The sequence below is a fragment of the Pleurodeles waltl genome, chromosome 4_2 (genome assembly GCF_031143425.1).
Source record: "Pleurodeles waltl isolate 20211129_DDA chromosome 4_2, aPleWal1.hap1.20221129, whole genome shotgun sequence".
In the NCBI taxonomy this organism is placed as follows: domain Eukaryota; kingdom Metazoa; phylum Chordata; class Amphibia; order Caudata; family Salamandridae; genus Pleurodeles; species Pleurodeles waltl.
This window is the reverse complement of record NC_090443.1, coordinates 155,981,487-155,993,616: the sequence shown is the minus strand read 5'-3', so window position 1 is coordinate 155,993,616 and position 12,130 is coordinate 155,981,487. Positions and strand designations below refer to the sequence as shown.

The following is a 12,130-nucleotide window of genomic DNA, read 5'->3' as shown; positions in this document are numbered from 1 at the left end:
TGGTGATTTTAGCACGGAAAACCTTTAGTTGACGTCACAGCACTTTTTTCCCATTATTCCCCCCAAAAATACAATTTAGCTATATTTTGGCTAATTTCTCATTCCCCTCAAGGGGGATCCACTTATCTTGGATCCCTTTAGAATCCCCACGATATTGTGAAAAAGAGTGCAAATTTAGCACACATACCTTATATGGGAAAAACATTATGAAGGCCTAAGAGTGAAACAAGGGAGCAACACTGAGGTTTAAAAGCATCAGGGGTTAAGGAGCAAATAAGATATTTGTCTCTGGAATTTAAAAGAAGACAGCACCCCCTCCCCCCCACCCCGTTGTAGGTTGCTGATACAATGGGAATGCAGACTATGTAGGGGTGTTCCTGAATTATGTCCCGATGTTGGAAAATGATACCAGGAGAAATCTATTAGAATTCCCTGGGAAATAGCTACTGAGACAGGGATCCGGATGGCTCCCCCAACTTTCCAGCACTGCTAACATGCATCACTGACGCCACCATCCTCATACTTTACTCCTACAAGCGTCTGGTCGAGAACCTGTTCAGCAGTAACATGATTTATAAATGTCTGTGACTGGAAGTGTGAGAGATCTGATCTTTAGAAAAGTATATTAGGAAACATGGTGCATAAAAAACTCTGACCCCCTTAAATAGTATGCAAAAGGCCGCTTTTAATGAGACAGGTGCAGATTAACAAAACACAACACTGGCCAATAGCCTTACAAAACGACCTCCTCTCTAACACTTAACTTACTAACCAGACTACAACCCCCACAACGTCCCTCCCCAATATACCCTTTCCTTTATTAACTAACCATGTTCAATTGATTAACTTAGTTATCCATGCCCACAGAATAACGTCTTGATTGGAAACAACCATTCTCTAATGAACTACATTATGCATCACTGAGGCCACCATCCTTGTACTTTACTCCAGTCTGTCAGAGAACCTGTTCAGCAACGGCGTGATATACAAATGTTGAGCGATCCACGCTGATTGGGAGTGGAGAGATCCGATCACCAGAAAAGTATAGTCCTAGTACGAGCCTTTGTGCTGTGGAAAAAGGCTGTCTTCTTTTGTCGGCTTGCAAACCTCTGTCATTATCTTAGACTCTGAAGATCAGACGTGGTCTAAGCCTTGAAACTGTCCAGCCAGGTTCGAACGCCAGATTTTGTAATTTTGGACAAATCTCTTGATTCCTCCTACCCAAAAAAGTCTAACTCCTGGTTTTGTTGTAATGTACCGTCGGGCAAAGCGCGCTTATAAGTGGAAAAAAACGGCGCGTTCAACGCACCAGAAAAGAGTTTGTTCTTGTTCTCAATAAACATCCTTCTATCATTTTCCGTTATGTGCACGCCATCAGGTTAGCTACGAGTAGTTCCTTCGGAGCTTTACTGTTTTCTTTGTATCTGCCCTTGGTTTCCGTATATCTGATATCGCAATGAAAAAATACACACCGGAGTGGATGGTTGAACTACCACACCTGAGGCGGCACAATTTTCTCACTTTTCTGTGAAGGGCGCCTGAGGGACAATTGGAGTCCTCTACCCTCCCCCAGCCGCTGTGGCCACACAGACACTTCTCGCGGTTTAATCAGGTTAAGAAAGTAGGTGTGGGGCAGAGCTGTCTTTGAATAATGGCATTATGTCACCGGACAGGGGTGGGGGCAGAGTTTAAGGCTGCGAAGTGAAAAGCACACAGAACATACTTAATTAGTTCCAATGCCTGAGGCAGGCGGGCCCCTGCGCCAGAGTTAGAGGGGGCTCGGTGACTGTGCAGACTCCTCCCAGGACCCGCTGCAGTGACTCACAGGCAGGAAAGAGCCCGCAGCCACGGTTTTAAGAGCAGTCTGGAGCAGGGGCCGTAGAGACAAGAGCGGAGTTTGAGAGCAGCTCTGGTCCGTACAGAGAATTCGCGAGACGCACCATGGCAGCCCCCCAGGTCCTCACCGCCCTCGCGGCTCTCCTCGCCCTGTGCCGCCCCCCGGGGGTCCTTGGATTTAACCTGGATGTTGGGAACCCCGCCGTTTACACTGGACCAGAGGGCAGCCTTTTTGGATTTTCTGTGGATTTTTACCTCCCGGACCCGCAGAGGTGAGCCTGAACAATGGAAAGTTGAGCCCAAGGGAGAGTTTTCTATTACCCGTTCACAGAATGCACCCCTCCCAGCTCCATACTTGCCAATAGACCCGATTCAGGCGGGAGACTCCCGATTTCTTAAGGCAACGATTGGCTTGATTTTGGCTGTCTCCCGACTGGAATGGCCTCCTTTTTTTTTTAACGGAAGTCAGTGGGAGAATGTAATTCTCCTGAATATTTTTTTAAAGTCTCACACTTTCCCCTTCTAAAATGTTGGCATTTATGGAACGCACACATGCTACGACCGTTAAGGGGGCTGGATGCGGTGGTCTGGGTTTCTTGCAGCTTTGTGCGAGTAAGGACATTGTTAAAATCTGGTTAACTCTGGAAAAAGGAACGCCCCAGAGCCTATGTTTTTTTCAGTTGGAATCATTTAATGGAGGGAGTGGGACGTTTTAATACCGCATGTCAAAAAGAAATGTTCCTTGCTGTTTCAGGTTTAGGCGGAGTGCTTTCACAAAGGCGTTATTGAAGTCAACCCGAAGTTTTATAGTTTTGATTCTGCAGAGTGCCTGTTGGGGTGCGCGTGCCACACGTTGGTCGTGAGGTAAACTTTCTTCATGAAAGTGGTGTTAGCGGAGGTCACTCTTTTGGGTTCGTTTAGGCGAAACCTTTTATTATTACGTGTTTGTGGTGGGGGCGTAAGGGGTAGTCTCTAAAAATAATTTTCCGAGGGGAAACGTAACTAGCATGAACGCCTGGAAAAGGGCTGTGTAGCTGATAATATGGGTGCCTTCTATTGTTTTTTTGTATTGCCGTGTGGGACGAAGCCCCTCTTACAAGGATAGTGTTTTGGGGTGGTCTCGGGGTCTTCTTTTGCCTGCCAGGGGTGGGAAATGTCTTTTTGATGTGTGAGTTTTGGTTTTTGCACCATGCTGTGAGCACGGTTAGAGCAGAGGGAGCATTTGGTGACTGAGTGGGACTCCACACCCTGATGGAATTAGCAGGTCCGGGAGGCAGCAGCTGCCCCTGGGGAGGAAGAGACTGGTGCGTCACACGTGGGTGTAAAAACTGTCCTTATTGAACCCCACTCTTCTAGACTGCAAGGAAGAATTGTTCTTCCCGCCACAGGGTCCCTCTACAGCTGATCGCTTTCACACTCATGCGATCTTGTGGGTAAAACCGCTACTCTGTTCTTGTGATGTAATGTCCGGAAGTACAGCAGTCACTCGTGCGTGTGATCTGAAAGGTGGTGGTCGTATTGGGGGGAGAGTGCGGGACAGCCCAGACATTCGAGGTTAATTGCCATGTTTACGTTCTGTGATCAGGGACTTTACTGGAATGAAGCAATACTGCTGGCTGCACGCTCGTAGTCATCTGAGGGCGGGCGTGGGGGTGCAGGCAGTATTAGGAGACTGGCCGGTGAGCCGGAAGACCGGGTTGTGTTGTGTAGAGGTTGCACCCACTTTACAGCCTGGGGCCGCGGGCGTGTTTCTTATCGGCGTTCTCAGTCTGAGAAAGCACAGACACACATGGGAGACTGGCCTCTGTTATTGGCTGTGTAACGGCTGCACCTAAACACGCTCTCTAAATCATTTTTTTTTCCGAGGGGGGTGGGTAGGGTTGGGGAAGTGCAGACAGTGAGCTACAGATAGTTTTATGTTCGTTGTTTAAGACCGCTAGCTAGGGAACTCCACTGGGCCAGAAAGGGCGGCTGTCATTTGGGTTTGTGTGGTTGGGTTTGTGTGGGCACGGGTCAGAGATTGTCTAACTCGAACAGACTTTCATTGGAACAGGGCTGTATTCTATGAAATGTTTAGGGGACGTTTCGGATAGACTACCATAGGACCTGAGAGTCGTAGCTGTATTCTGAGGGGGTCAGTGCCCCCCGTCTAGGCTGGAAGACGCAGGGCTGTCATGTAGATATGTAAGTGGGGTTTGCTTATTTGCAGTGTTTAAATGGAAAATTAGAAGTGCACGTATTCCGTACAAGAGTACCTGCTTGTTTCCGAGAAGTGCAGGTACTCCACCTCACAAAATGAAAAAGTGCCGGTACTCAGTACCGGCCCATTTAAAGTACTGCTTATATACTAGTTCTATGTGACGTAAGACTGTGCCCTAAATAGAACTAGCCAATCCTAGGTTAAGTAACTGAGACGTTCAAGCGCCTCATGCTTCCGCCCAGTGAAGGCAGTTTAAAGAAAGCGCCGAACAAAGGAAAGAGCGAAAAGCCTGAGCCTTGGAGTCTCCTGTTGAGCCCCCGCCGCCCTCCTCCACTCGGGCCTGCCCGGTACTAAGCGGTCCAAGGTTCCCCTCGCTGACTTCACCCAGCTCCTCGCTATCCGTGTGACCGCCCTTTCTCTCGGCCCCTCCCTTTAGGTTCTGAACACATTTCCACTCTGACTCTGCCCGGCTCGTCTCCAGCCGCTGGGGCTCTGCCTCTTATCCCCTTCTCTCCACCATGTGACGCTACGTGACTGCACAGATGACTTTGCGCCGTTTACTTGAACGACTCTCCCGCTCCATTGTGTCGTTCTCCAGTCGCCTGCTCTGTCTTTTTGTCAGCCTTTTTTCCTCTCCCTCTTTAACATCCTTTTTATTATCCACTTACATTTCCTCTTACCCGACTCTTCAGTCCTCCCTTGGCTTGCTTTTTAGATTACCTTGCATGTAAGCAGCAGGCAGCGCTGTGATCTGGAGTTTGCTTTCCTGTATGGGTACATGATGCCTCCAATGACAGATGTTTCTGCGGTCTGCGTGTTCCAAGGTGTGACTCACAAATATGCACTCCTGTTTTTTATTTTGTTAAATGCATTTCCGTCCACAGAGTAAAAGTAAACGTTTACTTAGCAACCCTGAACGGCGGTATAGGAATCACTTGCTTGTGTGCAGCCAACGGACCTTACTGGCTCTGCGTCCACCTTTCTCTCCACAGCACCTCTCGAACTTTCTTCCGTCACGCTGGATGCACAGCCGCTTGTAACACAGTCGCAGTCTGGTTTAAACACCCTCGCCCTGACTGCACAGCCCGGTACCCTGTCACGCCAGCAGTATGTATACATACAAAGTGCTGTCGCTTGAGCGTGTCCTCGAGCGCTGAACTCGAATACGAGTGGTTTGGGGGGTTCCAACAAATTAGTAAAAACGTAAGGGTTTAAGTTTTTTTTGCCGAAGTTGAAATAGCTTGTATTGGCTCAAAATGTAGGACTCTATTCCTTGGCCCTCACAGGGCATCTGCCGGGCATCCTAAGGACCTTACAGTGTGCACAGGCCTGTAAAGTTGAAAACAAGAGGAAAGGTTTTGAAGGCTAGGTTTAGGAACTGCTTTGTGCTCCTTATAGGGATTGAAAGGCTGTGATTTTTAGTACAGGAAGCCAGTGTAGTCTGGAAATATGTACAAGGGGGAGTGGCAAGGAGGGAGATGGCAAAGCACAGGTAGCAGTTTGGATAGTCTGGAGCAGGGGCCCCATACCTATTCTTTAATAAGAGCTACTTCTGTTCAATGAAAATCATAACGAGCTATTTTTGGAGTTGGTTTAGTGACCACATTAGGCAAGATTACATTAGTAGCCACCATATAAAAATGTACTGTAATAAATCATCTCAGTCCATCAGGCAGGGTTGCCAGCAGTAATGTAAAAAAAAAAATGCTTTGTCAGTACGAAATGCCTCTACATTGTTAATTCATACACTTGACACCAAGACCATGATGTTAGAAATAAGTCTCCTCAACACTGCATAATTTCATTCAAATATCACCTTTTAAGTATATTTTGTAAATGTAACCATTTTTCCCAAACATCAGTTGTGAAAATACATACCTTTTTTGTTCTTTACACACTTTTTAATTTAGTTATGTATTCATTCAACTAAGCGAAAGCTTCTAATTTAGTAGGCTGGGCTGCGTCAGGAGAGCCAGTTACAGGTAGGTACAGAGCTTCCAGTGGCTTACGAACGGCTCGTTGGAAAAGCCTGATGTGGAGCATGTTAAACCAGTTTTGTGAAAATAATTACCATAGTGCAAATAAGGGAGTATTGCAGCTTCGATCACTATCCTTTTGCCAGGAAAGGTTGCACCATCTTGAGATCTTAAGCAGATAAAAGTAAGTGGATACAATGTGGTTGATAAGTGACATGGAGGGATCATGTCACTCCTAGATTCATAACCTTAGTCGCAGGAACAGGTGTTTGGCTAGGCGGAGAAGGCCACCAATTTAGACTAGACAGGAGGCTGTTTGCAGAGATAGAAGACTTTGGTTCACTTGAGTTCAGTTTGTCTTAACTTCATCCATGAGCGGACAGGGCTCATTTCAAGCCTGAAATGTGTCACTGCATCTGGGGAGTTGCTCATGAAGCAGATCAGTAGTTGATTGCCAATGTTAGAGAGACCAAAAGGGATCAGAATTCGGATAACCTTTTGAAATCCAAAATTATTCGGATTTAGTCTGGGGCTGATAATAGAAACAATTCCTTACTCCTATAGTGGGCAGAACAAAGCGGAGGGGAGATTAAAGGAGGCTAGACATTTGGAACAAGTTTTTCTATAAATGTGGGTGGGGTGTTCACTTGAGGATTATAATTGGGTCCACATTAGCTTTTAGCAGTGCTTCCCTGTTTGCATTCACCTCCGTGGCTTTCAGAGTTAAGGGAAAAGGGCAAGAGGAAAACAAGACTTCGTGGTCCCAATATTTTTAATACTCGTTTCTGTTGGGGGAGCATACTTAGCTAGCCCCTGCACAGAGGCAGTGAAAGGGTCCGGAGAGCGGCGGTTAAGAGTGGGGCAGAAGGCCTGGCGAACTTTGACTTTTTGGTATGGAAGAACAATGTATGGTCATCGGCGTTTTTGTGTGGATGAAATGTAGTGTTTTCAGGTAAAAGAGCTGAAGACACAGCAAGGTGCAGTAGCAGTCCACTCTCACTGAAACCTCATGTGTGGTTTTGCCGTTTACCCCACATTTATTTGCTTCCTTTTGTCTGGGTTCCCCCTATACTAGTACCAAATGCATGCCTACAGGTGGGGCCAGCAAACTGGTTCGTGGGTGTTTGTGTCTGGTACTGTTTGAAAATGATCTTCCCTATCACGCTGGCTATATCGCATGGCCTGCTGTCACACTGGCTGCGGAGCCTGGCTTTCAGTGTCACGCTTGCCGAAATCTGGGTTCCCCTGAAGACTGGTTGCATATCCGGGCCTGTTGGCTCCTCTCTCATGTCACAACCTAATCTCGTGGCACAATCTGGCTTCTAGCCGTCACTGCCTGCAGCACACCTGGCGTCTCGGTGTCCGCCAGTTACACGAGCGGCACAGCCTGGCCTCTTTTCAATTTGATAGCCCAGTTTAGCATCTTAGTCTCTTTCTATCAAACGAGCTGCGCAACCTAGCTTCCTATGACGGTGCCGTTACACAGCCGGGCCTCCTCTCTCCTGGCGCGCGGCCTTGAATCTAGGCCTCGGTCAGTAACATTGGCCGCCCAGCTATCACGGTCTGTAAAGCTTAGCTCCCGGGTCACTGGCCTTTTACACTGGGCCAATTACGGCACATTTGGCCTCCTCTCACAATGGTGGCACACACAGCCTGGCCATCTAGCACTCCGGCTGCAGAGCCTGGATTGTGCTCTGTCCCAGACGGTGCCCAGTCACGCCTCTTGGCCTGTGTTCTGTCGCACTGGCAGCAAGCAGTCTGTCCTATCTTTTCTCTAAAAGACCCGTAGGAGAATAGTACTTTTTGTAAAATCTCTCGATCGGTTTAAGGGAATCCCTTCTCTGTTTCCTGTTCGCTTCGGTTGGGTTTTTGACTTAGGCTTGATAGGTGATTCGTGTCGTGTTGTTGAATGCTTTTATCAGCTGCAGCAGCCTGTCGTCGTGAAGGGGAGGGATGGGGAATCGAGTGTGTGCTTTTAATAAGATTACCACAAAGAAAAATGTTTCTTCTTTTGATGTTCTTCATAGGCTTAGTGATCTTAACTTGTAAGGTGAGGATGTGGTCTGCGGTGTGTGTATTGGGAGGTATTCATGCTGGTTTTGAGTGAATTACTCTTGTTTGGTCATACATTCCAGAATCCTCTGTTGGATAATGCTGTAAAAAGACTTTGCAAATGCTGCTGCTGACTCGGAGTACTCTTACATGGCATGATTTGATACTAGGCCACATCCAGGGTGTATCTTGCTCACAACTGCACCCCACGGCCGGTGCCTCGCATCCTCCCCATGCGCACACTTCTAACCCACTGCCACCAACATGACAAGGCACTTGAGTGTACACCATTGGTGTATACAGTTTTCTTTATGGCACTGTTACATTTCAGTTCGTCATTGGCTCGGAACCATCGGAAACTCAGTAAACCTACCCAACTAGTGAGTCCATGTTCTTATTCTACTAGATTTCTAGTTCAAACGCTACGGTTTTGTAAATACAGATTGGTAGTTGTCAGCCTTTTTCTGTAAATCTTTCAGTGCCTGGCTCGTGTAGTCAAGTTCTTGAAGGCTACTTTATCATTAAACAGGTCGTCCAATGGGATTCTTGTTCTAGGGAGATTTACTGAAAGTTTCTGCTTGTTTGAGGTTTTCGCCCTGAATTTCTTAACGCCTCGTGGTGTTTTGTTGATTTGTCACACCTGTTTTATTTATAAGAGAAGTATTTGTTCCACGTGTACTCGAAAACCTTGCTCTTGGTGGTTTCCTCTCTGCATTGTTCTTTTTACTTTAATTAATATAGTAGTCTCTCTCTCTTTTTTTTTTTTTATTTTTTTTTATTTTTTTTATTACGAACTTTTCTTTGGTAGTTACCTGGGCGTTTTCTCGTAGGTCAATCATGAGTCCTCCATATTATTTTGGCCGTTTTTACCACTTTCAGCCAGGTGGGTCTTACAGCATTATTGGGTTGAAACAAGGACATCAAGTATTATTAGTTGTGTTGTCGAGTTTTCCTTAGTTTGTCTCCTCAGTATGTTGGCTTTTTTTTCTCTGGACGAAAGCCATGCTGTTCATTATTTGCATGCTGTTTGCAGTGAGTTGTCCATTTCCTGCCCTGGTCTTCAGAAATATGGGTCTACTTGGAAGTTTCATGTTAATACTTAATGCCTCAATTCAGAGGTGGAGTGATTTTTTTTTTTTGTGTGAAGCTTGGTGGTGAAGATTTTATTTAAGAGTGAGTTGTCTGTCACCTCAGACACCACTATTGTTAAAACCTAGCTGAGGGCTGAATGAAAACATGGCCACAGTACTGCTGAGCATGCAACACCACTACTAGAGTTAAAATCAAGTGAACTTTGATCCTAGTACTTCTACAAGAACTGGAGCATAGAGATACAAATTGGATGCCGACACTTTGGAGAACGTGTGGTCGCCAATACTGCTTCAGAAGACGGAACATCGGAATCAAATTAACTTGGATCCCCTACTGGACAGGCACAGGGAGTCAAGGGAGTGCTTGAACTCCATTACTGTTGTTAGAGCTGGAAGTCGAAGATAGACTTAAAATGATGCTACAGCAGAAGGGAGACACGAGAATATGGATAGCAATAGTGCTGAGAGGTCCTGAACGAAACTGCTCCTAGGACAGAGGGGAGCCAAGTGAGAGCTTGTGCTCTATTACAGGTACAAGAGTTGGGAGTTGAGGATGCATTGGACACCTCTACTGCTACTGAAGACAAGGGAGAGCATTGATGCTCATATTGCTAACAGTTGTCTTGGACCGCACTTCAAGTGCAGGAGAGGGGAGCACAGGACACCGTTACAGTCGCTGGAAGAAGGAGCAATGAAAGAACTTGAACACCACTAATTTTACTTTTTCATTTTTTTTTTTTTTTTTTTTTAAACGGCACATGTCACTGTTTGGGTGCATTACTTTAGGGTGTTGCAATTTCATTATGTGGTTAAAATGAAAGAAGTGCATTTTATAATGAAAAATTAAAAGCGAGGCTGCCCCTACCCCCTTTTTGTCCTTTGCCCAGTCTAGAGTCAAAGACTGGCTTCCCTTGTAGTTAAGAGTTGTCATGGGTGCGATCAGCCTCTTTTCTTAAGATCCAGCCCTTTGTTGGAGGTCACTTGGCTACAAGATCCTGGTACTCTGTTTTTCAATATTTGATAAAGGTTTATGCATCTCTCTTGACTTCAGAGGCAGCATCGCATCACAAAGCTCTTGGTCCGTAAACGCCAAGACCCAGGCAAACTTTGACACTGACACAAATACGACAGTGTCACGCACTTGAATTAATGTGAAATGTAAAACTAGTCTTTGTTAACTTTCTGCTCTCTCTGATCCCTGCATTGGTCGACAATTTAGTCCTTCTAAAACTGCAATTAACATATTGGTGTCGTTGTGTGTTAGAAAACTTGATTTAAGTAGCACATAAGACTTATTTTGAAGTACAAGGCCGAACCACTTAGTGTGTGTGTTTTTTTTTTTTTTTTTTTGTGTGTTTTTTTTTTTTCCTGGGGAAGGCTTGAGCCCTTTTTGCTTCATAACCTACATCGCAACTATATGGGTCTGTTTCAGCTCTTCAAGCTAAACTACTCAGTCGTTTGAGGACTGGGCTCCCCCTGGACCAATAGTCTGGGGACAGACAGGAATCCTGCAGCCTCTAGAGGGAGGACATGTTGAATGCTTAAGGTTGGAGAAAGGACTGTGGGGAGGAGGACTGCCTATGTAACTGCCACTCCAAGTACGCTGCTGGGCACTGCAGGGGGAAGCCTGTGACCAGTGACTGAAATCCAGTGCCTAATTTGTGGTTGTTGTTTTCGGTGCTGAGCACCGGCACTTATTTTTGAGGGCCGGCGCTTATTTTTCTTCCTCAAGCATTTACTGCAAGCAAAATATACATATGGGAAAGACGGAGGAAAAGAAAAACAAAAAAGCGTCACAAAGGGATAAAGCTGCAAGAGTGAGCTGAAGGGGCAGGGAGAGGCTTCAAATGGATTGAAGAGGCCCGAGATGGCTTCTGTATTACGCTGCCTCAGTATTCCGTGCTCGCACATTTAATTGCAGCAGCCGCATATTTAAGAGGAGGGCTTTGAGCACCGGCACCTCTTTATTAACAAATTAAGCACTGCTGAAATCCCCCATCCACCATGGGCCTGTGTGCCTTTTTAGTACACAGGAGAAACAGAAATGCACCGTTATTTCTTTCAGTAGTGCTCTGTCCTGCTCAGATTTTTGCTTTTTTGGAGCAATTGCAAATGTGCAACAACTTGCCATTTCATTGACTTTGAAATGGTTACCCGCAGTTCTTCCCTCAAAAATTATGCTTTAGGAAGATTTGGTGCAAAGGGGGCTAGCGTGGCCTGAGGGGAGACCCTGCTAAGGCCTGGGAGAGAGTGCGCCAGGCAGGAAAGGTCCGTAAAAGACAAGGGGTGCCAGCTGAAAGTGCCACTCCCACCCCCCTTTTCTGTTGCTGGGCAGAAAATAAAGGGGGTGCTCATGAGCGCCAAACACACAGCAGAGGCTGCGAAGTAAAGGGGCGAATGTTAGGCCTTGATTGGCTTTGAATGTCGCCTTTTTACATCTAAGGGTAGCGAAGGGCTTTTAAGGGGCTGCCTCAGCCGGGTCCCCTTCTTTCAGCGGGGTGGCCAGGCAGCAATCGAGTGAGAAACGTGTGGTCAGCATATGTGGTATGTGGTCCAGAATCGCAGAAGGGGACGTGCCTGCAGGGGCAAAATTACCTTTTTGGGAGCTACTAAAGAACCATCATATATGCTGGGCTCAGCCTACTGATGCGGCCAGAAGAGCATATACACGCCCCCCCCCCCCCTCTCCCAATCCTCCCACCTACCTACTTGACCATGGAAGGTCAAGACACCAGTCAACAAGCCGATCTGGAGGAGATAAACCAGAGCAGCAAGGGAGCCTATGGAGCGAGGAGTGGATCCTGAGCAAACCAGGAAAGAGGGTGCAAGAGAGCGCCCCACGCAACAGGCACATAGCACCTCAGGCAGCACAGAGGCAGCCAAGGAAGAAGAAATGGCCAGCGAGTAGCCAATTAAGTGGCACCAGAATGCAGGCAGTGACAGCAAAAAAGAGAAAATAAGAACACAGGAGTAGC

The 12,130-nt window shown here is 46.6% G+C and overlaps 1 protein-coding gene across 2 annotated transcripts in view; it reads left to right on the top strand.

Annotated features, from left to right (window-relative positions):
• The first annotated feature begins 1,818 nt into the window (after positions 1–1,818).
• Positions 1,819–12,130, top strand: part of ITGA5 (integrin subunit alpha 5) — a 346,712-nt gene continuing 336,400 nt past the window's right edge. Inside the window, exon 1 of one of the 2 annotated variants that reach the window (XM_069231024.1) lies at positions 1,819–2,108. In XM_069231024.1, the coding sequence (XP_069087125.1) occupies positions 1,942–2,108 (167 nt within the window). In that variant the 5' untranslated portion in view covers positions 1,819–1,941. The remainder of the gene's footprint in view (positions 2,109–12,130) is intronic. The other variant, XM_069231023.1, reaches the window with a different exon arrangement.